This window comes from Tachysurus fulvidraco, chromosome 14, assembly GCF_022655615.1.
Source record: "Tachysurus fulvidraco isolate hzauxx_2018 chromosome 14, HZAU_PFXX_2.0, whole genome shotgun sequence".
Classification (NCBI taxonomy): domain Eukaryota; kingdom Metazoa; phylum Chordata; class Actinopteri; order Siluriformes; family Bagridae; genus Tachysurus; species Tachysurus fulvidraco.
Window position 1 is genome coordinate 10,576,578 of NC_062531.1, and position 27,785 is coordinate 10,604,362.

At 37.3% G+C, this 27,785-nt stretch overlaps 1 protein-coding gene across 6 annotated transcripts; it reads right to left on the bottom strand.

The window, feature by feature from the left end:
• Nucleotides 1-1,948: 1,948 nt before the first annotated feature.
• ttc39a (tetratricopeptide repeat domain 39A) lies at nt 1,949-27,051 on the bottom strand. Of its 6 annotated transcripts, none has more exons than XM_027166555.2 (22): nt 26,982-27,051; nt 26,724-26,815; nt 25,540-25,590; nt 25,404-25,454; nt 25,107-25,160; nt 17,499-17,603; nt 10,610-10,741; nt 9,654-9,697; nt 9,228-9,295; nt 8,807-8,871; nt 8,596-8,695; nt 8,442-8,507; nt 8,162-8,270; nt 7,939-8,006; nt 6,670-6,729; nt 6,381-6,542; nt 5,943-6,034; nt 5,615-5,735; nt 5,129-5,240; nt 4,769-4,883; nt 3,628-3,744; nt 1,949-2,231 (listed from the first exon to the last, which is right to left on the bottom strand). In XM_027166555.2, the coding sequence occupies exons 2-22, from the start codon at nt 26,759-26,761 to the stop codon at nt 2,114-2,116; spliced, it is 1,848 nt and encodes a 615-aa protein (XP_027022356.2). In that variant the 5' UTR covers nt 26,762-26,815; nt 26,982-27,051; the 3' UTR covers nt 1,949-2,113. The 6 variants fall into 6 exon arrangements, with proteins under 6 accessions (XP_027022356.2, XP_027022357.2, XP_027022355.2 ...); XM_027166556.2 differs by having other exon boundaries at nt 26,724-26,812; nt 26,982-27,037; XM_027166554.2 differs by having other exon boundaries at nt 26,909-27,013.
• Nucleotides 27,052-27,785: the final 734 nt, after the last annotated feature.

Here is a 27,785-nt window from a genome sequence, read left to right on the forward strand (position 1 = left end):
TCTAGATCTACCATAACAGTGAGACTTAACAGTAAGTTTAGTTTGGCCTGGCGTTGATTGTGTATGAAAAAACAAAACGATGACATTGCTCTTGGAGATAAAGCATGAGCATAATTTAAGCTGTAATGCAACTAATGTTAACAAACATTAAAAAAGATCTTTCTATGAGATTAATATATTAATATAACTTCTAATTAAAATACCTTTATACAGACTACATTGCTATGGTGTATATCTGACAGGATCATTAACCCAACAAAAATCCTTTTTTTTTTTGTTAATCTCTGTTAAGCTCTTTGTTATTAGTGTAAGGCTGTAGTTATTTTCAATGCATCCCTCAGCATGACTAGAGCAGAAATCCCCATCTGCTGCCTCCAATATGAAAGAATTTGCCATTTGTTTGTGCATTGATTAAGACCACATGTAGGAGATTGCCTTTCTAAAAGACACATTCAGTCATCCACTTAAACTGGGACAATTTCACAATGCCAAATCATAGACAACTAATATTAGAAATAAATACTAAAGAAACCTGAACAACTGCCAATATTGTATTTACGTGGTTGTGAATGGTATTAACTTTGATGGTGGTTCCATCCTACACAACAGTGAGAAGACAGACATAAGGCTGCTATTATACTTACATACTAGTGGAATATATTAACAATAAAATGATTCTTATGCACATGTTCCGTCTTGAGATTACACAAAAAAATGTTTAAATTAAAATAGGCTAATATAAATGCTGATGAACACTAGTACAACATGGGAACAATGATATCATTGCACAATATAATTAAAGAAATGTTAAAAATCTGATTTTTGCAATAATTGGTCAAAAAATTTACATGCACTTAAGTAAACTGATGCCGGGAAAATTCCAGGTTTACATGAATCATTAAAAAAAGTTTCTATTAGTGACATGATAGCATTGCTACAATTTATATCAAGTTGCTATCAAATTAAAGCATTTAAAAGTTTTCACTGACCGAGTTGCTGTGTGGAATTAATAAAAAAAATTTAAATCTCATAATTTCTAGTGTTATGACTTATGTTTGTGAATGATTTGAAGTTTTTGGTACTATCAATTTAAGTCATTTTACTGATAAAACATTTATTTGTGAGGTTTTTATATAAGAAAATATAATTAATATAACAATTTTAAAGCTCTGTCTATTTTGATCCATATGGCAAGGTTCTCTCTATGGTTATATTTATAAAATAAAAAAAAATAAAAAAAAGAATACAGATTACTCCTATACACTCACAAACTACTTTTTAGAAACCTCTTTACACCTGCACATTCATGCAAATATCTAGTAACTGTGATGTATGTGATTTTATCTGTGGCATGGTTGTTGGTGCCAAAGGGGCTTGTTCCGGTTTGAGTATTTTAGAATCTGCTGATTTCCTTAGATTTTCACACACTACAATAAATGGTAAATAGTTTATTTAAAAAAATCATCAGCCAACATCGGCTTTGTGGGCAAAAAACTAAGAGATATTTGAGAGATATAAATCTGAAGCTTTTGACTTGTATTGACCTGTATTATGCATGAATATATTTTTATGCCACATGATTGGCTGATTGGATAATTGCATGAATTACCAGGTGTACAGGTGTTCCTATTAACATTGGTGTTTGCACTGAATCATATTATAACATGTGCATAAAGATGAAGGCTTCATTCAAAATAAATAATAACTGATCAACGAGTATGGTCTGTTTGTTGAAGTCACAAGCTGGCCACAGTTTAGACAGTCAGCACCTCCGAGGGCTAAACCAATACAAAAACAAAATGCTGCTCAAATGCATTAGAATCATCCTTTGGTTAAGCATCTCAGCAAAATGTTTTGCCTCTTATTTGGAGATGGACTGTATCACCGCACTTCATGCATTTGCTATGTATTGTATGGTTGTCTCTGATAAATACATTTTTTGTGTAACTGTTAATGCCTGTGTGTGAGTGAGAGAGACTGAGTTTTCTCTCATCAGATGCTCAGTCCTGTTTGATTGTTGTTCAAAATTTCTGCACTTGTGCAGCCTTCACCCAGCTCCTTAGGCCTGAGCATGGCACTTGTTGACCCTATGACCTCTCTGTTACTGTGGCTGTTAAGGGCTCGAAGGTGAGCAGGGTTCGCCGTTCTCCTCTGTGGCTTGTGCTTTGTGCAGCGCAGCCTGAATCCGGAAATGAGTCCGTGACTCCATCGAGTAGTTTTTATAGTTCTGTCTAGAGAGAAAAGGAAGAGTGCTCAGGACAGGAGAATATTGAGGGGTATACATGTCATGTATCTTGGCTGCATTTTAGCGATGTAATGTGAATACACTATTCAGAATGTGGAGATAAATATATGTGTGACGTGACATACGGCTAAGTACGGTGAGCCATACTCAGAATTTGTTCTCTGCATTTAACCCATCCAAAGTGCACACACAGCAGTGAACACACACACACACACACACTGTGAACACACACCCGGAGCAGTGGGCAGCCATTTATGCTGCGGCTCCCGGGGAGCAGTTGGGGGGTTCAGTGCCTTGCTCAAGGGCACCTCAGTCGTGGCCAGCCCGAGACTCGAACCCACAACCTTCGGGTTACGAATCAGACTCTCTATCCATTATGCCTATCCATATGCATTATGCATTATCCATATGACTACAACATTCAATAGGTGGTGGACATTTTATTGGGTTTCATGGTTAAAACTTGAGGTGTGCCTAATGATTGGGATGAAAAACACACCTATGAGTCAAGTGTGAAGGTTTTTTCTTTTCTTTGAGTGTTTGAGCAAGTGTTCAGATATGAAGTTCACAGGATAAGCAAAGACCTTGAATATGTAGTGCTGCATGAAGCATTTATTTCATTAATTAATCCTTAAAACTGCCTGTTTATATTCGGGGACAGAGAGCCCTCTAAATTACTTCTGTACAAAATCTGTGCAAACAGGATTAAAAATTGGCTAGAGCTAGAATTTAAAGACTTTAAATACTTTAATATGCTGGCATATCTGGGGGTTTTCCAATGTGCCATATAACATCAAACCTATTATAAATTGTTATGGAGAAAATAAACTGAATTAAGATATCTTAATCCTTTATCAAACATGTACATCTGAGTGCAAAAGTCTTTATACACATAGTCTGTTTCCACAAATGTTAATTAAAAATGATATCAGTTCAAAATGATCACATTTGGAATTATTGTGAATGTTATATACTGTAAATATACTCTAAAAAATGCCCACACATCTTTATAGCCAGTGCCTCCTGAGCAGCCTTTAGTCCACTGTAGTCCACCTACCACACATTCTTCTGTGACATAATGAGAGGGTGATTTCAAAACACTGACTGCTTGCTCTTGCTCACTTTTGGATACTTATCTTGTAGAATATCCACACAATTCTGTCATTAACATCCCAAAATTTGTATTTGTACATTGCAGATATAGGCAACACTTTTATCCAAACAATAAAGGGGACAGCAGCTTTTGCACTCAGTTATATAGACTAGCATGTAGAAAGCTTATCAAAGTCATATATGGGATATATCTCATACATCATCACACAGGATAACATGGATAAACAGGCACAGTGTTATGAGGTATCTACTGTGGATTCATAACTTACTTGGCCATCTCCAGCAGTTTGATGGCTTCCTCTCTCCTGCCTTGTTCCAAACACAGCAGGCCATGTTCCAACAGAGCATTCGGTACGAGGTAGTGGTCAAACTTGATCTGTGTCTCACTGGGTGGAAAAAAGACGGAAAGAACACCATGTTCTAATTAACAGTGTTTGGTGGTAACACCGCACAGGAGGTCCTCATTAGCTATCATCCTTAAAACATGCGCATTGTTTTTTACTTGAAACCAGTACAGCAGAAGTAGAGGACCACATTTCACCCTTAAGCACACTTTCTAAAGAATAAGATTTAGTTCCGCATTCATGATCATTAAAAAGATAACTTAGGCATCTCATCTCAGTCAATCTAGAAAGGTATTTGGTTTCAACATGAAGTATTTGCCTCTTCACCAGTGCTATTTAACAGGGTGAATGTAACTCTTTATAAACTCTTTATAAAGTTTCAAACCTGCCAGATTTTGCTTGGACTATGAAAATGGAGTTTAATTACTATTTTTTTAATTACTGCTATGCCAATTAAGAATATTTTAAGAATTAGCTGTTTAATTTTGTCAGAAGTGCACTGAAAAAATACACGCTGGAACAGCAGTATATGCATGGCTTTTGACACACACATACACACACTAGAGGCAATAATCATATAGTCAGTCCATCTACAGGCAGATTTTAGGGAAGTGGGAGAAATCTGGATCTCAGGGGAAACCTATGCAGACATGAGGAGAACATGCAATACTGCACACAGACGGAAACATGATCTCAGCATTAAAGCAGGGATGCTGCTGTTATAAAACCTCAAAGCTGTCCAGTCTGCTATTTCCCCAGTTGAAAATTGACCTACCATTAACCATTTTCCCATAAGTATCTAATAATTCTAACAATGAATAAGAACCTCTTGGCCAACGTTCAAGAGGAAATGCTTTTCCCCTGCAACATCCACAAAGACGCTTGAAAATATCACAGAAACTATTTGAAGGTGAATAATTCACAGCCATACAGTATGTATTATATAAACCATTTGGTTGACAAGACTGCATTTTGTTACCTGCTTTATATAACCAAGAGAAAAGTCTCTTTTTTTGGCTGTGACCTCTCTTTTTAAACATGGATCATGTTGGACAGAATGACTCACTTGCACAGGATGAGAGTGAAGTAGTGCTCCGCTTCTTCTGTAAAGCCTAGCTGCTTAAGACACAGACCCTTCAGCAGACTCAGCACACACTGGTCATCTATGGAGAACTCTGTCCCTGAAGGAGAACCCACAGGATACAATCATCAACATTGTGGTCCTTGCAAAAATGGTACATAGCCTATGCCATAATTTGTGGCATTACTGGGCCATTAGAATGGAAATACAACTCATTTATTGTGTATAAGCACCAACATAATGGTCATATAAAAGTCACTAAGGCAATGCAGTCTGTACTGGACTTGGTATGGAAAGGCTGTGGGTGGTTATGTGGTCATGCACTTGGCTGAACTGAGACATTACTTGGATTCTGTTCAAGTTTCTGCTGAGCTTCCTCCAGTGTCTTTAACATGCCCTCTGTCAAGTCTTTGTGCTTCCCGATCACAGTGTAGCCATTCCAGATATACATCATCTCCTGTAAGAAAAACACTTGCTTATAAGAAGAAAACAATAGCATACAACATAGGAATTTTTTTTCGGAAGAATGGTATAACCTTTTAACTGACTCTCTCACACACACACACATACAAACACTCTCACACACGCTCGCACACACGGACGCACACACGCTCGCACACATGTTTGCACACACGCTCACAAACAAAAGGTGATTGAATCCATCTACAGACATCTTTTAAGGAGGTGGGAAGAGGATGGGGTACTGGGGAAACCTACAGTATATGGTCACAGAGAGAAAATGCAAAACTGCTCACAGACAGTAACCCGAAGCTTCAATGCTACCTAGTCTGCTTCTTCCCCTTTTGATCAGGAATTGACTCAGACACTCACCAGCGGAGGTACAGGCAAAGAAACTGGGTTGTCTGCATTATATCGGCGAGCCTTACGGATGGCAAACTTCTCAGTGGGTAAAGACTTTCCAGCAAGTTTCTGCTTTAGACCAGGCACCTGCCTGCAGAAACACAAGGACAAAAGTACACTCTGTATCAAACCAATGTGAACTCACAAAGCCATTAGAATAAGGTGTTCTTTGTAACAACATGACAGCAGGTGGTTGTACCGTTCATGCTCTCTCTTTTGTATTGTATATTGACCAAACATAAAGCCATTCCCCACATGTTCACTCCCAAGCCACACACACTCTGTAGATTGCCATTACCTGAATAATGCCACATCGCTTGTCCCAAATGGCTGACATTCCTCTGTACTCAGCATGCTAAGGTAGGCAGCTTTCATATATGCATACATGGCCTGCAAAAATAAAAATAGTGTTGTGTATGTGTATAAGAGAAATTGCAGCAAACTTACTGCTGAAATCCAAACTCACCACAACCAGTGCCATGACATCATCATCATGATGATAACTACTACATTTACATGTACATTTACGGTATCTGCCAGCCGCCCTTATACTGAGTGATGTCTAACTACTACTACTTGAACAAACTACAACTCCAGTTGTATTTATATTTTTATTCACATTAAACATAATTCTAGAGTGAAATTTCTTAAACATAAAGAGTTGCAAAAATACATTTCTGCTGCACTAAATCCCTGTGTGAAAGAGCTTCCTCAGTTTACTGTTATGAGGTTTCACCTTAGACCATGCATTCTCTTTGCTAAGCAGGTCTGCGTAGACGTAGGCCATCTTCCAGTGTCGCTTATAGGTGAAACACCACATCAGCTCCCAGTAGCACATGTGGTGAAACTGTTTCCAGACCTGCTGGACCTCACAGCACTCCTCAAAATATTTAATAGCCTGACACACACACAAACACACACGTACATACATACATACAGACAAACAGCCATAACATTTATTCCTGCATGATTAAAGTGTATGGAATGAAATGAGAACAAACAGATTATGGATTAGAGGAACTCACAGCATCTAGGTTGCCTTTGATTTCTTCTATTCGGCCAGCGAAGAATAAGAAGATAGATCCCTATAAACAGAGGAGGGCAAAGCGTGTAGTCTGATTAAAATCAAAATTAAATTTTATTAGCACAGCTCTTTGTAAGTGGCAAACCTACTTTGAAAACTGGTAGTTTTACAAAATGAATCTCACAGTGTGTGATTTTAAATATCACTCCAGCAGAGAGTTATTATAATGTTCAGTAACAGTTGATATGTCTATAAAATCAATATAAAGAAGCTTTGGCTGTACTGCATGTACCAGTATTTTATTCATAACGTGTTCTTATACCATTGATAATTATCAGCTATTAAAAATGTGTATAAAGCTATGTTTAATTTTGGGAACAGTCCACAAAACAAGTTCGTTCCTAGTACATTTTAGCTATAAAAAGTATTTCCTCAGTCATTCCCTCCACCAGACTCCATTTATTTCTCTCTCTTAAATTTAATAAGACATAAAAAATGCAGTTTGAAATGTAACTCCATGCTGAAGGCTTCAAGACATAAAACACCTTTTCCGGTGACTTACAAAAACTGCTGACTCTGATTACAAAAAAATGCTAAATAATCATCTCTTTAAAAAAAATCTATTAAAACAAGCACATTATGAATTATAAACCCATGAGATGCATTACAACGAATCAAGAAGTCAACAGTGGTATAAGGTAAAATCAAGGTTCTGTTATAATGGTTTACTTCATTGTGTTTTAAAACATTGCTCACACAATGTTCTTAAAATGGTCAAAAACCTCCAGAGAAACCTTTCGGTTGATGTTCCTACAACCAAATATTTGTAAGAACATGAAATACATAAACCGTAAAAACAGACCAAAGCAGCAAGAATAAGCAGACCTTATAATTAGTATTCCGAATAAATATTTTGTTAATGTTGCCTTAGTGTTCTCAAGAAACATTTTGTTCAGAGTTTGAATAATGACTGAAGGTTTGTTCTTTCCTTCCGATGAATCCAATACGCAAATGTTTTCATATAATCATTCTGGAGAACCTCAAGTTCTGGATTTCTCCATTTTTGCTTTAACATTTTACATATCATGGATAATATTAAACATGGACAAGGTATTAACGTATTACACAAATATTCTGACCTGCACAATGACCTTCTGGAATAAAGATTTATAAATTATATCGAATAATAAAATAAGAGTTTGCATGTGCTCATGGTTGTATATTCTGAACTTCATATATAATTTAATCTTGATATATCAATTTACCATACCTTAGGATATTGTTTAAGGTACGGCTGAAGCAGTTTTTCTGCATCCACAACATCGCCTTCTCCAGTCCCTGAATTATATCGACACAACATAATATAAAACACTTTATAATTGTTAAACCAAGACACTAAGACGGTTTGGCACACTTAAAGTTTCTGAATATTATTCCATTCTGGAATTCTGTGTTTTGTGTTGCTGTTTTTGCTATTTTTGTGTTTGTCTCACCCAGTATGAAGCTCATGAATGTGTGATAGCAAAGCAGCAGCATGTTACACAGGAAAGATCTAAATGTGCGTTCAGCAGAACCCTCCTGGAGCTGCTGCAGTCCAAACTCCTAGAACACACACACACACACACACACACACACACACACACACACACACACACACACACACACACACACACACACACACACACACACATATCCACAGTTAATACAGTGAAGACCCAATACACAAATCTCTGAACCTGATACAGGACAAGTCCCATGGAATGGTGAGTTCACCTTATTACCAGAGAATCCCACAAACTCCAGCATCCTCAGGGTCCTTGTGGGCAACAGAGAAAGCATCTGCCAGAAAACATTAAAAAATACAAGTTAAATGAAAATCTAATCCTTTCTTTATTCAAACTGTTTGCTACTTTCCAACTACAATCACCAGATTAAATGCTCCCACTCCAAGTTTTACTCCTCCCTCAAGGTGGCCATGACTTTGACCATGAACATAATCAGAGGATTTCAGGACTGTATGAAGCTCCCTGAAAGCACAAAGGACACAAAAACTCTAAGAAAAAGATCTTCAATGTTCAACCATATAATCATCATTCAAAACATTTGATAAAGTGCATTAACAGAGAAGCGCCGCATACTTGTATATTTGATAGCTGTTCCTCACTTTAATTCCTCCTTTGATAAAGCTGATCATATTTTCATCCTGCATACACAGTAGAAAAATAGTTTCTTTAGTTCTTTTGTCCTTATTATTAAATACTTATAATTATATCTAAACTTTAACAGCAAAAAAAACTTGTTTATTTTAAATGTGTTTGTATTGAAATATTTGAGATTTTGGTGTTGTTCTGTTTGAGCATTCAGATGAACAGGTTCACTTCAGACAGAGGTGAATTCCCATCAGCAGTTAAAACCAGAAAACTCAGATTTCATCATAAAATAAATATTTTGCACAACTGAAGGGCACATATAGATTATAAATATTAATAATGTATTAAGATTATACATATTCATGGATTTATATCCATTAAGCATGATATATAGAGAACTGTGGCTAACCTGTAAGAAGGTCAGTGCTGCCCTCTGGAGGAGACACTCAGCATAACACACTTCAGCATGCAGCTCCTCTGAAAAATCAACAGTCAGACTTACAGCAGCAAGGGTGTAGTAACAAAAACACCTTTTTTTTATATAGATATGTATACACACACACACACACACACACACACACACACACACACACACACACACACACACACACACACACACACACACACACACACATATATATACACAGTATACACACACACACACACACACACACACACAGTATATAGTATCATCCTGTAGCAACAAAAAAAATGATTTTACTAATATATATTTTATTAATGTAAACAGTATATCAGCATACTGTATATCTGTGACATAATTGTGAGTAGATTTCTGAAATGAATGTACAAAATGCAAAACAGACTGAACACTTACCTTCCGTATAGCTTTTACTGTTAAAGGAGGACTTCTTACGATACCTGTAATAACAGACATAACCTCATCACACCAAAATCATTTAATTGAGACATTTATGTATTCAAATTCGTATTGAATATTTAAGCACATAGTGTCTTTAAATCAAGCTAATATAGAAAATAATATTAATTATATAGTAAATTAAGCTAATGTAAACTGATGTTATATGTACGGAAATGTAGACACGGTTATATAAGAGACAGTTGCCAAAATTGTACCTCTGTAGCTATAGACTTTTTGCACATTTTTAGCTATTTGCTTTTAGCTATTTGCACACCTGCGTTACTAAAAATCATATTGTGAATCATGTTGTGGTATGCATCATACTGGGTACCTTAACCTGTACATCCTTATCTGAAATAAATATTGTTATGGTGCAATAAGTTATCTGCTGTCGGCTGGATGCTAACTGCATTTCATTGCCTCTGTATACAGTGACAATGACAAATTTCAAAGTAAGTCAAAGTTTAACTGACCCTAAACTAAAGGGAGTAAAACTATATAAAATGTCTTAATAAGATTTTGGGTTTCCACAAACGGTAGTGTGTGTGTGTGTGTGTGTGTGTGTGTGTGTGTGTGTGTGTGTGTGTGTGTGTGTGTGTGTGTGTCTAGCCACGATAAACATCACTCACTTCTATTTGGTCATAAGGACATTCCTCTTAAAAAACATACATACCACACATTTTCACACACATTCGAGCAGCTAATGTATCAGATGGTTCAGAAATTCCATCAACCCCCCTTGATTAGACGAAACCCTGTCTATATCCAATGACAAGCAGCATTTTGGGATTATATCACTAATTCCTGCTCTGATGTCGTTTAGGATTTATGCACACATGCAGTCAGTCTGTTTATTTATTCATTTCACTGTAAAACTTCTAGTAACATGTAGAAACTGGGAGTGAATTTACCGCTGACATATAGACTGAGCATCTTTCATGGTGTTTCCTGCTGACAAGATGTCCTCAGGGTCAAAGGTCATCATTGCCTGCATTTCCAGAATGGTGGCATACGTGAGCGCATGATACATACTGTCTTTAGTCCTGTCAGAGAACACATACACACACACACACACACACAAAAACAAAACAAATGTGATCTATTCATAGCACAAAAATCACATATGACTCAGCGCTTAAAAAAAATACACCCGAGACAAAACAATGAATAGATAAAGACACTGCGACTTAACAGAGAGAAGAATAAGTCCTAAACTAATAAAAAACTTCTGTTCAAAATATATATATATAAAATACAAAGCATATGGTGTAACACAATACTTTAAAAGGATCATGGCCATTGTTATGATGTGACGTGTGATAAATGTCTTTAAATATGCTATAAACTGCACATTTGCATTACAAAAATGTGGCTATTCATAAGGTAGAGCTACTGCACCATCATTACAGAGTGTTGTGTTCAGGTTTTAGAGAAACAGGCCACTGTGAATTGGAGAGAAATGTGACACTGCAGGTCCAGAATGCTCAGCAGCAGGATTACTGGCTAAGCCAGTTTAACCCGCTTTCTTTTAATGAAACAACGGAATAATGCTGGTGGGGTGAACACACAAAGGAATGATGAATGTCTGCATGGTTCACATTTCACTCCTTTTCACGAAAACCCTTTAACAAACACTGTTACAGCTTAATATAGCTTGTAAGGGATGACCCTCGGAATATACTCTCAGCAGGACATTCAGCAACAACCAGGAAACAATCCAGCATGGCTGCTGTTAACTTACTGTACTAAATATTACTAGAATCAAAAGTGTAAGCAAAATGTAAGAGAAAAATATTCTCTTGTAAGCAAAAGTAACAAAAAAAAAATTAATAAATACAAATATTTTATAGGTCACTTTTGTTGTGCATATATTGTCAGAAAAAAATGCTTTTCATGAGGAAATGTAAATAATTGTACAAAATTATTATTTACTTTATAGTGTATATTTTTATCCATGTCAATTATTATCTAAACTACAGGAGTTATCAGTTTCATAATTATATAATTAAGATTAAATTAATTTCATTCAATTTCATTAATTTTGCTCAATGCACAAACTGAGAATTGGTGTCTGAACTGGTGTCCTTGTTGCACTGGTAACCATCATAAATATGAAAAAGTGCAGGCCTGAACTCCTGACCAATGTCATCATGCTTAATCTTACTCAATTCAAATCATATGACCTACAAAACAGCACCCAGACTACAAGAGAGCTGAGTGATGCCCACCCCGCTCACTCACAAACACACACACACACAATCTGAAATCAGCTGAAATGGAGAAAGAAAAAAAACAAACAAACAAAAAAACAGGAGTCTGATGCTACAGTGTCCAGAGGTTCACCAAAATTGGAAACAACCGGAAAAAACTTAACCTGTACCGTTCAGATATCCTGTGTCTATCGTAGCTTCAGATTGCTAATCTTTGCAGCAGTAGAACCCAATGATGGCACTATCCATTAATTCATTTATTATCATTAACAATATCTTTATGAACATACTCTGCATGTTCCCACATCTTTATTAGACAAATCACTTTTCAGACCAAAATCAGATACAATTCTCACCTTAACATCCAGTCAGGTGAGTAAAAGACACAAACTCAGGACCAAATCTAGCATTCAGCATGCAAATATCATACACGGATAGCATACACATAGTATATTGCCCTTGTAAGTCAAAATAAATAATGAATAAATAAGTAAATGGAATTGTAACTGCACAAATTGCCATAAAATCAACAGACGCACACATTTACTACTCATTAACTGTTGACTGGAATGGGGAGGAGTTCGTCTGGACTGACTGGAACAAATATATTACATGAATGCATGAACTGCACCTTTCCTGGTTTAGCAAGTTTGGACAGCTAGCCCAACAAACACACGCCACTTCAGACTTCTGTACTTCTAAAAACCTCTGTTATTTCGCAACCAAAATAGGACATAAAACACTTTCGACAGTATTGACTATTTCTTAAGGATATTAGTTTTAATTCATCTTTAATCAGAATGCATTAACATTAAGCTTTGAGAAGGTCGACCAGCTACTAGGTTTAACACCACTACGGAGTTTAACGGTCATCTTCTTTTTTCGTGACTTGTTCCAACTTGTGATCTATTTTCATCTGCTTACTGTCGTGACATGATAATTTCTTCACTGTTTTCATGCATGCAGGTTCATGTGTACAAGTGCAGTTAAAAGTGTTTTAAAATCCTCTCTCCTGCCCAGACTGAATGCTGCAACACATAGCGCTTAGCTTTCAGATTGTCTCAACAAGTTCCATGTGCAAGTTTGGCAATAAGATCTGGATCTGGTTTTACTGTTGGGGAAAACCAAAAACCAAAGAGATTCCACAAAGGAGGAGAGTGGTAAACCCCACTTTATTCGTTTATTTAAAACCCCACTTGATAACCTCTATGTAGGATTTTATATTACTTACAGGGGAAGTCCACTTTCTCTTCCACAATATGTATCACTTGGAAAAAAACAGACTCAGGGTTGGTGTATATGCTAGTGAACCAGCATTAATGTATTCAGTGTTAGAGATTTAAGCACTTATGTACGTCGCTCTGGATAAGGGCGTCTGCCAAATGCTGTAAATGTAAATGTAAATGTAAATGTATTAATTTCAGAATGGAACTCTACAGTACATGCTGTTATAAAAAAGTAATAAATGATGTTGTGGTATGATGCAGCTCAGTGTGAAACAGAGTCACAGTTACCACTTTATGTGATTGTTTTCCAGTAACTGCACACCCTGAAGTGTTTATGACTTAAGTATGACTTATGATGTAACTGTTTATAGTTGGGTTAAATGCAAAGTCCTTAGGCAAGTTCTAATCAGTGATTTTCCTTAATGTCAGAGCTGTCATAGAAAATAAATCGACATCTTCGGATCAATCAGTTTCGAGATTGCAAGAGCGCTGCGGTATAACTCAACACACACACTTGCATCTCTAGACAAGTATTTTAATTATTGTCATTGCAGCTGGGTTCACGTGCTAAACAATGTGAAGATGTATGTTCTCAGGACAATCTGAGGGGAACGGCTTTTTGTGAAATTCTCTTGGACACACAGCCATGTAAAAGAACAAATCATTCATTTAATATCATTTAAATGTCAACAGCCATCCAAATAAGTCCAAGACAGCATAAATGGCCATATGCCATTAATCAGTTAAAGCAATACCAGCCACTTCTGAGCACTTTGTATTTTCTAATGAAATTCTTTATTCATACAGCATCTGTAAGTAGCTGTGAATGTAATTTTATTGACAGAGTGAGAGCGGTGTGGAACTGGGTTTCTTGAGGTCTTCACAATATGCGGAATTACAAACTTCAGGCTGTGCGGTTATTAAAAAAAAGACAGAAAAATAATCATGGCCATGACAGCCAGATTAAGGAGGATTATATTCCTATAACTGCAGGGAAGTGGTGTTTGTCATTACTGGCAAGCTGCTGACATTTCAATTATTATGTACACACTTTGTCAACAAACAAACAAACAAACAAATAAATAATACAAGACATTTTTTTATCTCTTTAAAAAGTTACATCAGAAAGTATGCCCCAAAAAGTATAAACAAGTCATCCCTCAGCTTTGCTCTCTCTTAAGACTGACAAATTTTGAAAACCCTAAAAGATTTCTAGAATCTACGGTAATATATGTAGTCTTTGATCGCTGATTTAACGAGAGTCTTTGGATTTGTGGATCAGCTTGGGAATGGTTAGCTTCCTACCTGGAAGGACGCTCATATCAGGAAACATGGAGGGGGGTGACATCTGCTGTATGCAGACTCTCCACTGGTGTCCCATAGGGCTCAGTACTTGGACTCATGGATGAATGCTCATCAGTTAAAGATCAATCCTAGCAAAACTGAACTGCTGTTTATCCCAGGTGATTCATCCCCAGGTCATGACCTTGAATTATCCCTGCACAACAATCTGACCTCCCCTTCAGCCACAGCTCGCAACCTTGGGGTAACCATGGACAATCAACTGTCCTTTTCCTCTCATGTTGCTAATGTGTCTCGCTCATGTCGCTTTCTTCTCTACAATATTCAAAGGATTCAGCCATTTTTGTCCACACAGGCTGCTCAGGTACTTGCTCAGTCTTTTGTCATTTCAAGACTGGATTACTGCAATGCACTGCTGGAAGGTCTACCTATGAACACATTCGTCCTCTGCAAATGATTCAAAATGCAGCTGCATGACTTGTTTTCAACCTGCCCAAGTTCTCGCATATCTCCCCGCTGCTGCGATCCCTCCACTGGCAGCCGGTAGCTGCACGCATCAGATTCAAAACACTGATGTTTTCAGACACTTACATGCATTGTAACATCTACGATGAGCATCAAACCAACAACCAAACCGAACCGGATGACGCATGCCCACCAGTGACTTGCTCAACACACACTGTTTTTTTTCTGTTTTTATCATCAAGGGTTCTCATAAACAAAATTAACGCTACAGATTGTTTTCGTTTGTGGTTTCATTTTCTACATGCCACAGATTGATGACATAAAACCCCGGACAAGTCTTCTTGTGTGCGTCAGATTTTGACGCGTCTTGACTGTCTTTTGACATGATGATAACTGAGATCCTACAGTGTGACATGCGGATCATGTTCGTACAGTCTGGCAAAAATCACAAAAGATTATGAAAAAAATCACTCCATGTGTGCCTGGCTCACTATAATAATAATTATACAAGAAGAAAGTTTTTGTTAACATTTTATTGGAGTTTCCAAAAACTGTTCTTGTATAAAAAGTGTGCATGTAGGCCAATACTTGTGTCATACCCAGCATTCTATAGAGTCTTTCAGTGCGAAGCATGCAGTTGTTGGCAGGACAGACTCAAATCTCCTTTCTTGCAGGGGGCTCCACACATTAAAGGTACTTTACTGAATAAAACACGATTGTATTTCACGATTGGACGTTCCTGTCCCAAAGAAGTCTACAGTGTCTTGCCTCAATGACTATCGTCCCGTTGCACTCACACCCATAGTTATGAAGTGCTTCGAGAAGCTCGTCATGAGGCACATCAAGACCCAGCTACCACCCTCACTGGACCCCCTACAGTTCGCGTATCGTCCAAACCGCTCCACAGACGATGCCATTACCACAGCCCTCCACTTAGCCCTCACCCATCTGGACAATAAGGACACTTATGTACGAATGCTGTTCATAGACTTTAGTTCAGCATTCAATACAATCATCCCTCAGCACCTGATTGGGAAGCTGAGCCTGCTGGGACTAAACACCTCCCTCTGCAACTGGATCCTGGACTTCCTGACTGGGAGACCTCAGTCAGTCCGGATCGGGAACAGCATCTCCAGCACCACCACACTGAACACTGGAGCTCCTCAAGGCTGCGTGCTCAGTCCACTGCTGTTCACTCTGCTGACTCACGACTGTGCAGCAATGCACAGATCGAATCATATTATTAAGCTCGCCGATGACACGACCGTGGTGGGTCTCATCAACAAGAACGACGAGTCAGCATACAGGGAGGAGGTGCAACAACTAACTGCCTGGTGTAGAGCCAACAACCTTTCTCTGAATGTGGACAAAACTAAAGAGATGGTTGTGGACTTCAGGAGAGCACAGAGCGAACATTCTCCGCTGAACATCGATGGATCATCTGTAGAGATCGTCAAGAGCACCAAATTTCTTGGTGTTCATTTAGCGGAGAACCTCACCTGGTCACTCAACACCAGCGCCATCACCAAGAAAGCCCAGCAGCGTCTCTACTTCCTACGAAGGCTGAGAAAGGCACATCTCCCTCCCCCCATCCTGACCATGTTCTACAGCGGGACCATTGAGAGCATCCTGAGCAGCTGCATCACTGTCTGGTTTGGGAACTGTACGATCTCAGATCGCAAAACCCTGCAGCGGATAGTGAGGACAGCGGAGAAGATCATTGGGGTCTCTCTTCCCTCTATCATGGACACTTACACCACACGCTGCGTCCGCAAAGCCAACAGTATTGTGGATGACCCCACACACCCCTCACACACACTCTTCACCCTCCTGCCGTCTGGAAAGAGGTACCGAAGCATTCGGGCCCTCACGACCAGACTATGTAACAGTTTCTGCCCACAAGCCATCAGACTTCTCAATAACCGAACTGTACTATACTGAGCACAACATACACACACATCATCTGTATGGACTGCACAGACCCTCACAAAACACACACACTGTTTTGCACACTTTTCTGCTGTTTTTGCACATATTGGACAATATCTCAGTCATCTGCTGTTTTTTGCACAACTCCATATATAATCCAAAGGACCTGCTGCTAAGAACCTGCTGCTGTTCATTCTTTTACTGCACAAAATATTGTTTGAACATTCAGTATTTACACCGGTCGGTCGGCGCTGTTTCTGTTACTGTTTATTGTCTTTTGTGTATTGCATTTTTGTACTTTTTGTATTGTCTTGTAACTTAATGTCTGCACTGTTTTTTGTCCTGCACTGTCTTTTGTCCTGCACTGTCTTGCTTGTCTTGTCCTGCACTGTTTGCACCAGGTTGCACAGTTGCACTTTATGTGGCTAAGACTACTTACATGTCCTTAGCCCTGTCTTTGTTTTATGTAGCACCTTGATCCTGGAGAAACATTGTCTCATTTCACTGTGTACTGCAACAGCTATATATGGTTGAAATGACAATAAAAAGCTTCTTGACTCTTCTCTTCTCTTGTATTTCACCTACATATACCATTCTTAAATGATGGCAATTATCACATGATGGATTAGATCACATCGCTTGTCTACTAAAAAGTATCATACACTCACCTGCACTTGAGTCTAGACAATGCCTCATCAAATTCATTATGCAGGAATAAATCCAGCGCTGCCATGCAGTCCTCCAGAGCCACCGACAGATCAGATCTTTCTGAGCTGAGAAACACACAAAGGCACATTACAAAGGATAGAATTTATGCAGAATGCTGAGTGAAATAATGAGGGTAATAGCTGCGAGTGCATGTCCCATAATATCCAGAGCACACATTGGCACTGTAGGGAATTAATAAACTGTAAACTAGATTGTGTTAGATTTGTTCTGTGCAAAACACAAACAGCTTGATGCTAATACAGTTTAGTCTTTTGTAATGCAGTGCAACTCAGCATGCACCATGTTTACCTGATATTAATAAATGTGGCTTGCATAAGTTTTCACTCCTTAACCTTTTTTGCATTTTGTAGTATTACAAACTGGAATTGCCATAAGAAGTCCCATAATTAGTTGAATGGATTCAACTGGTTTGCAGATAAAGTTTCACACTCACTATAATATATATAATAATATTACATACACCTGTTCTTGGTAGAACCCAGAGATTGCTGTAGAAAAAAACAGCATTGTGAACAAGCAAGCAGCATCAAAACAATTTCCGTAGACAGTTCTGGAAATGCATCAGTCAGGGAATGGTTATAAACAATAAATGTACCAAACACAGCATGCCATTACATTTCTTATTTTAAAAATGATATAGAATGAAAAGAACACAATACAACATTGCCTTTACCTAGAGGAGGAGCGGCGGTTATGCATCAATGTCAATGTCTGGAGGGCATGAGACAGAGTAGTAACCAAGGGCCAAGGGGAACACTCAACATGATGCTACCACTACCATTCAATTTTGGATGTATATAGAAACGTTCAAGGGGGAAAACCGGATAATTCATGTGATCCCACACTCAGAGTCAATACGGCATCTTTTGTTTGCCGGCATTTTAGGAAGCTGAAGCACATTAACTATTAGATGTAAGAGTTGTTTTTCATTACTTCCAGTCTGATCTATTATGTCCTGGACATGTATGTGTGTGTGTGTGTGTGTGTGTGTGTGTGTTTGATCCAACATGCACTACTAAGCATCCCCACTGCTTTTCCTATTAGTATGAGGGCGGAGATAACCAAATAGCCTTCTTAAACACTATCATGGAGATGTTCCCATGCAAAGGCAACTTTGGGATGCAAGTATACAACAGTACACTTGTTCACAGTGTACAAAAGGAGAACAGTGTTCTTTAACGTGTTAAGAAAAAAGGTGTATTGCAGCATAGATATATGAAAACAGTTTTTTTCTTCCAACATAAACTGCTGTGTATATTAGTGACTGTTCAGTTTGCTCCAGTATTGACCAAAAACTTGCTAATTAATGTTGGAAGTCATCGATTTTTTTTTAAATACAGTTTGTCTTCTTGGTGGAATATGAGCACTGTAGTTCGTGATGCAAAGAGGACATTGATGTGAAAAACTGCCAAACCTATTTCTATTGTTAGGTTGCTCCATAACTGTCACCAAGAAACTCCTACTTTAAAATAAAGAGCCAAAATGACTCACACTGCAAACAGCCAATGTTTTCTTTTATGCCATGGTGCTGAGAAGTCCAGAGGGAAAAAGTTGCTTTGGTAAAATTCAAATAAGTTTTAAAAAGAGATGTTATGAACCTTACTGACTAATTAGTAACACAAGTCAATTGTTGTGATAATCGTTGTGTACATTACATTATTCTTGAAAGATATATTGTATAGACTGGAAAGGCATTCTTAATGTAATTACCTTAATATATTTGAAAAAGTTAAAACAATAATTGGAAATGTTAGACAGTTTTATGAGCAAAATCAACAAACTGATTATGAAATCTTAAACCATGTCTGGTACTTTCCCTAAAATCAACAAAACCTAGCACTAATCTGTATGCTATTAAGCTGCAGATGAACTCAGTGACACAGCAATAAAACAACTCTGAAATGGCTGAAAGCAGTAAAATTAATAAGGCAGCTAACACTTTTGAGGCAACGTAAACTAAAAAAAATAGTGTGTGATAATTAATTATTCATTTGTGTGTGCTGTGTTTAAAGCATTTTCACTAGTAATTGGTTAGATAACTAATGTTTCCTGAGCATATAATAAAAACTAATAAAATTGTAGTAAAAGTTAACTTTAGTAAACGGATGCCGGTTTTGACAACTACCAAACGAGCAACATAAAAAGAAATCTAAACTGTTCCAACTCCTTCAGTAACATATGGAGAGCTAAAGAGAAAAAAACCTCCCAATTTGTACTGCTTCAGAACCAAATCATTTTACCCTGATGAATTTCTTAAATATTATCTCTTATTTGTGCTTGCATGATTATCTTTTATAGAGATTATATTAAAAAACTCATTAGACTGTCAATCAAATGCTGTAAATGTATATGCTAACATAGCTAATTCTGGCAAACATTTGGCTAACAAACCTCATGTATATCCAAGACACAAAATGACTAACTAGCTTTCAATACATGAAAACTGACTTGGGTTTGACTTCTGCTGTTAAATGAGATATAAAATAATAATAATATAAATAGAAGTGTTTCAATAATTAGCAACATAACAGATACTGTAGCAGCTGAACTAGACATGCTAGTGTAGGAATATGGCTCTTCTCTTTGTATGCAGGAATTGAGAATTAAAGGGAACGTATCAGGATAAAAAAAAAAGTGGGTGAGTGGAAGCAAGAGACTAAAACTGGAGTGTCTATGTCTATCCACTCCAGATAAACAGACCCAGTCTTTGTGCTCTCTTCTGCTCCTACAATTGCAACATATTTAATGTCTCAGGTGGCCCTCAGACCCACAGAAGAAGTTCTGTACTGCTATCATGTCTTGCTGTGCATAATCATTGGCGACAGGCTGAGGATTTCCTTTAGCTTCTAGCTAAAAAACTTTCCTTGTCTAACACATGTTGATGGTATGTTAGATATATGTGCATGTATGTGTGTATTATATATAATCTTATACACACTATATTATACTATAGACAATGATATAACTGAAAAAACTGATCTGAAACATAGTGAGTTCTTCCCTGCTAAGAACTAGATTCATACTATACTGATCATTTTAATGGAAGAACAAAGTCAATAGGACACACATTCTTCTAAATTTGCATACTATAGATACTGTGTGTGTATAGCTCAAATGATTAAAGTCTACATGCTCTCAGACAGGCCATCTGAACACTAATTACTGGAACTAACACAAACAAGCTGTGACATACAATGACATACAGGATCTCACATAAACATAGTACAAGATATTCTCTAAGTACTGTATTGTAGTTACAAAAGCTAAGATCTGCATGTCAGGATTTAAGAATGCTTTCTAGGTCATACATTAGCCTATGAACATGGAGGACATCTAATAGACAAAATTTGGACAACAATAGCTGCGAAAAACTCCTTTCTCAATTCGTAACACTGAGTGAACTCTGTCAGAAAATCTCACACTCATGCAGGACACACACACGCACACACAACGTCCCATCCATAGTGTCGCATTTCTTACCCATTTGACAGAGATTCTCCTCCCTTTGACATTTTCATCTGGCACAATATAGGATGTAAAGAAGTAAAACAGAAAAAATAGAATATGGAAGTATGAGAAGACAAATGCAGAAGAATAATTCTTATGTTCGTTTGAATTCAGGTCTTTTCAGGAGCTCCCAACAGCAGCTTCCGTCACCTCGACACACATACACATACTTGATTCAGCTCACACTCTCTCTCTATGTCTCTCTCTCTCTCACACACACACATACACACACATACGCTGTCTAATAGGAACAAGCATAGAGAGAATGCAGACCTTAATAAGATCAGGATGACTATCACATATAGAGCAACAAAACATTCACTCAGACCCTTTTCTCTCTGCCCAACTTCTCATCCACATCTTAACACACACACACAGCTCAAATCGTTTAGGCTGTTCCTCCTCTCAGCACAGCACTCATGCCACACACTGCAGTCTGGTCTTTGATTGGTCAATGCAACAGGGAAGGAGGGTCTTATTTCATCAGGAAACTAGCCAAATAATAAGCCTAGCTAATTTAATAGATATTACACAGTCAGGTGACAATATGACCACTGTGTTCAGCTCACAAGGTCCACCCTCATCCCTGGCTGTTCATCATGAGACTCAGGGCTAGAGATCTCAACTGCAGTCTGCACCATGTAAGTGTGTAAGGAAATGACATAGCCTAAAGCAACAAACTACACATAGTGTTAATGAAGGGATGAGACAGCAAGAGAGAGAGAGCGAGAGTGAGAGCGTGAGAGAGAGAGAGAGAGAGAGAGAGAGAGAGAGAGACATGGATACTCTGTGCTGTTTTACTGCAGTGATGTAGATAGAGCAGTAACTGCAGAAAAACAGCCTGATATGGCACAGAGCAAGTCTCAGTTGTCCTCCATGTATATTGAGAAAAGAATGCTGAGCATGCGAAGCTATAGAAGGAAAATAAACTGCACATGAACAAATTTAGAAAGCAAAGTAATTTTATGTGAAAGGTTTACTAGAAAAAATATGTTCATTTAATTTATTACTAATACACAATACTAAAGGCTGCTCTCAGTATAACATCAATACAACTTCAAGTGATGTTCCTCTGTGCCAAAATAAAAGAGCTACAGTTAACCAGGGACAAACGATCAGCTTCCTGATGGTCGACATGTACATACACCAAATCAAGAGGAAACAATAGTCTGTATTTGTTAATTATTATGAATACTATAGCAGAAATACAACCATTTACTATTGGGTGTTTTATGGTCATTTGCCAATTCCTAACCACTAGCGTTAGCTCTCCCTTATCACACAGCTACCAGCTGGAGAGGGTGAAGGCCTGCATGAGCTCCTTCCAAGACAAAGGAAGACAGCCAACATATCTTTTGCTGCTCATGCTACATCACATGGTAGAGTACTTCCTCAGTCCACAGTAACAGATGCCCATGATTGGTTAGTTGCTGTGATTGACAGGGGGGAGAATAATGGCATCCCTACTACTAAAAAGTAATAAATGTACTCGGACACCCAACGATGGATGACCACGGATTTGCTTGGGTTGAAGCTGGCTCTCTCACAATGATAGGTCAAAAGATTTTGTCCTTGTGCAAGTGAGGAACACTGTTTGGAATAGTAAGTTATTATAGTACAGCACTAATAGTTAACAAGTGTCATGTATATGTACTAAAATATACTGTATGTATATTAGATAACATAAGAGACTAAGATGGCAAATGACATTTTACTATTCATCTTTTCTTAGCTTAGCAGACAGTTCTGGTCTATATGGCAATATGATATCTCATCATGTCTCATCACTCAACATGCTAAATGACTAAGTCGGTGCTGACAAGAACAGCAAGACACCACAAGAGATTCAGCTCCAGTTGACAATTGACAGAAAGCTTGGTGCGTCAGAGGCCTTTAACATTAAGGGGTGTGCTTATGTGCAAATTTGTATGTTGACCCACCTTTCAGTAACGTCACACACAGCAGAGAAAATGCACAAGTTCATTCAAACACAAACACAAACATACACAAAGAGTTAAGTGAACCATGGCAATTGATGTGGATTAACTGGCTGAGGTTATTTGTTCCCATAGGCACTGTCTGTTTCAAACACTCACCCTGACTAATAAAACACAGCAGGCACTCGATACTGCGCTTTGCTTTTGAAAAAGGGAATCAAACGTGTCAGTTATTAAGCTGTATTGCAAGAAGAGAGGATGAAGTAATGAAATTAGTTGATTCACATTTACAGAGACATACAAGTGAAAATGCTTTTTGGTGTAAGCTCCTTTATAAAGAACCACTGTGATGATGACAAGACATACATTACCTGTGTTTATATGCAGTAAACAATTTTACGTATATAATTAGTGATAAATATTATTCCCACTCCTACAAGTGATCCAGAACACAGCTGCACTTTTCTCAAAATCTCCTCAATTTATCACACATCTCTTCATTGCTGTATTCCCTCCACTAGATTCCTGTAGCGTTCCGCATCAGGTATAAAACACTGATGCATACCAACAAAGCCAAAAGCAGACTTGCTCTCTCCTTCCAAAAGACATTTATCAAAACCCATACTGCACTGCCTCTATCATGGTTTATCATGACACATTCTCCACTCTTGTAACTACATACTTATAGATAATAAAGTTCTGTAATGTAAATATGTATATAATATACATATGTTGTCAATAGTATACACAAAATTAAGTATATAAACTTTTAAACTGATTGTTATATACAATTACATACATACTATTTAATGCATGTATACAGATTATACTACACAATATACTTTATACCAAAACTACAGTCTTCTACAGAAGTTTCAGAATGACAGGGCCAGTTCTTTTGTTTTCTGATGTACATTAGACGTCTTAGACAACTTAGAACACGGCACCTTTTGTTGGACCTCACTCATTTTTCAAATGATCAAAACTACACTTGAGGTTTTCCTTCTTACCCAAGTGTGTTGTGTTAGATCAATTGTTTAAATAATTAATGTCTGGGCACCAGACGGCATTTGTTGTTAAAAAAATAAAACAACATGAAGACCAGACAAAGGGCTATGGGAGAAAAGCAAGCCATTTTTTGAAGCTGAGAAAGTTAGGAAAATCATTTACACAAGTTTTACACAAGCACTGTACAGAGCTAATAAAGAACTTGTTTTGAAAATTCACACTTTTCTTCTGGAGGCGACTGGAGGCTTTTTAACATGTCTATAAATAAACATCAGGAAATGAAAGCTGAAATTCCGATCTATCATCCCTCTCTGGTCTCAAATGCAAATATCTTCAGTGTACATGTGAACATGTGTTTTACACTTAAGTCCATCAGTAGTAAGGCAGAAATTGGAGACAATTATTGGAGCCTACAGCTGGAAAGAGCTTCACAAATCCTCCAGTAAGATGTCTTAATATATTAAATATACACAAAATGCAGTAAGAAATGAAAGAAAAAAAATTGCTTAATTAAGTCATATTCTTTCAGGACTCTCAAAAGTCCTGCCTATATCCCTGTTTACAATCAGTCAATCTAAGGTCTCAACTGATATATTATGCCAGGGACAGAAGAATATCTTATTTCCCATTATAAAGAATATCTTCTTTGCAAGATTAAATGAGACTGGGAAACAGAGTTTCGATGTGAGTTTATGGATGGGTGGAGGGGTGTCTAAAATCCAGCATGGGTTCACAGACTAATGTGAAAGCCAACCTGAAAAAAGCTCAATTACTGAAAAACAAACAGCAGGATGCAGCCTTTTCTGGTGTGTGTGATCAATATGCTGCTTACATCAAGAGACAGTGTCAATGTACACTCGCATCAGCTCATGTCAGCAGTTCTCATGCAGTTAGCTGGATCAGGAAAAATATTATGGCGTAAACAGGCGACTAAGCACAAAGACACAATTCCCTGATCAAAACTAATTATTAATAAATAAAAAATTACAGATCGGGTCAGGAGAGAGTTAAATAATTAAGCAAACAAAATGTACATAGAACATAAGCGTTTGTGAGCAGGTAAAAGTTTAACTGTAAAATCTATACGACACTTACGATGTAGTTTTTCCAGTGTCTTTGAGGTCATCTTTATTGTCTGGCAACTCCAACCTAGAGTAGGGAGGAGAGGGTTTATATGACATAGCAAAGCCAAGACTAAAGCAATGTGGTAAAGGAACACTTGAATGGACAGTATTGTTGTAGGTAACGCAATATCCCCATTTCACCTGTGATTCCCTTTGAGAAATCTCAGAATTAAAGCCTAACCCACATTCTGTAGGCAGGACAATAGTTCCCTGAATGTATTTTTATAAAGTGAACTCATTAAGAAAAATAGAAAACCAAGCCGCTTACCTGAAGTCTGTAATGACAGGATCCAGTCCATTAGTCTCTATGATCGGTGAACTGAAAATCACTTTTAACAGTCAGTATTAAGGGACAAAAAGTACTTCAAATATTCAAATAATATATTCAATGTGCGCAAACTGACTCTGGGGTGGGTGTCAGGTAGAAGGGTCCTGCGTCTTTTTCAACCGTATCCCTTGAAAACACATTAAAATGGTTTTGAAACTTACATCTCAGTGAAAACCTTTAAAGCATAGATATTTCTCAATATATTATTTCATTTTTAGTAAACATATGCATGAGCTCTGTTTTAAAATTTCCCCTAAACAAATGTAGGCTTTTTTCTGGGTTTTTTTTTCCCCTTTTGCTTTAGCCTGCCATATTCATATTCTGACCACTGCATCTTATGCCTATTAACATTAATAAATAATTAATGTAAACAAAAAATAAATGCTGGCTGAGACAACATATATTTTTATTGTGCTATAAAATGTTTTATTGTGTTATAAACATATAGAGAGGTAATGGAACTTCAGGTCTCCAGACAGAACAACACAATTTTATTGAACATATGAGTAAACCGAAACTTTCCTTACTTATCTATCTGGATTCTTAGTAATTTATTAAGGATATTTTCAACATTTTACTATGGACACAACAAATCAAGTTACTTTCTCTTACTGAAGGGGTGGAGCTACAAACCACATTAACATAAATCACTTAAAATGACAGCATTATAAAGTTTAATCAGTTCTTCTGCTTAATCAGCTGTGAAGTATGGACTTTCCAAAACATTACAACAGATGTCTCGGAAATTTCTTTTTTCTAAACTTAGAATTTTTTTTAATTATTATTATTGTAAATCTGTATGATTAGCATTTTAAAGGCTTTAAACAAGTGTGATATAGTATGATTTTCCAAACAAACAAACAAACAAACAAATAAACAAATGGAAAGCTGGTCAGAACTGTCTATAAACATTTATAACCTTCATGTACTTGTGCACTTCCTTATTATAGACATCAGCTGTCTCATACAGTGACATGAGAATAATTAGTCCTATACATGACAAATTATATCTCTGTTTTCAAGAGTTAACACCTAATAAAGTGTAATAAACTCGGGGTGATGGTGGGAGCTTTAAAAAAAAACCATCTTAAATGAGTTTAAAATGACAATCATCTCGAACGATTCAGATCGCTAGTTCAGTCACAACACGTCGTTTTCATGCGTCTGAGTCATCTTCAGGAGTCGACTCATAAAAGTTCTGGTATCGTTTAAATCAATTCAAGAGAATGCACGCGCACATTAAGGCAGATCCAAACTCACTTTTTGCTGTCATTCTTTTTGCGTTTCCAAAAACTCATTCCAAAGGAAAACGGGTAAAATCCGATACGATCGAGGCAGGAGATGATCAGCTGCTGGACATTCAGAAGAGGATAAACACAGACAATCAGTAACCACAGACACTCTAGTGAAGTAGTAATAATAAGCATGTATTTCTAGAAACGCACGCGCTCCTTCACTTAATGCTCTGGAATGTAAGCGCTTCGTCTCTTCCCCCGGTCTTAAAGACCTCCACGTTACCTGTTCTAAAAGCTTCTGCTTTACACCACAGCTCAACACTACTCAAAGCTCCTCTTTTTTCATCACTGAAGGTAGTTAGTAATGGATAAGGCAGAAGTTCATTAACAGGAAGTTGCAATGCTTGCAATGGAAATTCTTATGTTTGCTGTGAACATCTTACTCAATAGGTTCAGACAATTCTCTTGAAGGGTGCCAATGAAATAGCAATAATAACCTGGCTTTATACACCTGAGAAGATGGATATGTAATGTAGACGCTGTATACAATATGTTGACTTGAAGAACTGCAAATGATTTCTAAATGAACTGATTTCCAGTAAAATAGTCAGAACAATAATAAAGCACTGTATATATTACAGTGGACAAAAAAAGTGGGAATGCAAATTGGATTGGAACGGTGCTGCATATATATTATTAATAAGGGTTTATTAATAGAGGCAAAGATAGCAGGAGTTTCATTACTGACAAAGGTTGAGTTAAATGAGTAAATATGTTTGGAAATGATTGTGGCTGAATTCACACCTGCAGGTATTGTGTTGCTTGTGCAGGAGTGTGACATGCATTTAAACCTACAGTAGAAGAGCAACTGTTCTATAAGCAACTAACCGAGAATATACTGTATATGTATGCATATATTTTCCCTTCTATTACTGTATATTATATGGTCAAAAAGTGCAATAACTTCAATAACCAGGAAATTAGTTTTAGCATGAAGTCTATTTTGTAAAAGTTATTCACTGTTCACTGATGAAAACTTGAGTCCAAAATTTTAATATCAAATGCAGTCCAAAGCCCTCTTAATGGT

Coding starts and splice junctions, on each gene's coding strand:
- ttc39a (XM_027166553.2), bottom strand. CDS start 26,890: ATGCTTATTATTACTACTTCACTAGAGTGTCTGTGGTTACTGATTGTC. Junction 25,591..26,723: donor AAAAAGAATGACAGCAAAAA/GTGAGTTTGGAT, acceptor TGTGTTTTCAAG/GGATACGGTTGAAAAAGACG. Junction 3,745..4,768: donor TTCACTCTCATCCTGTGCAA/GTGAGTCATTCT, acceptor TTTTCCACCCAG/TGAGACACAGATCAAGTTTG.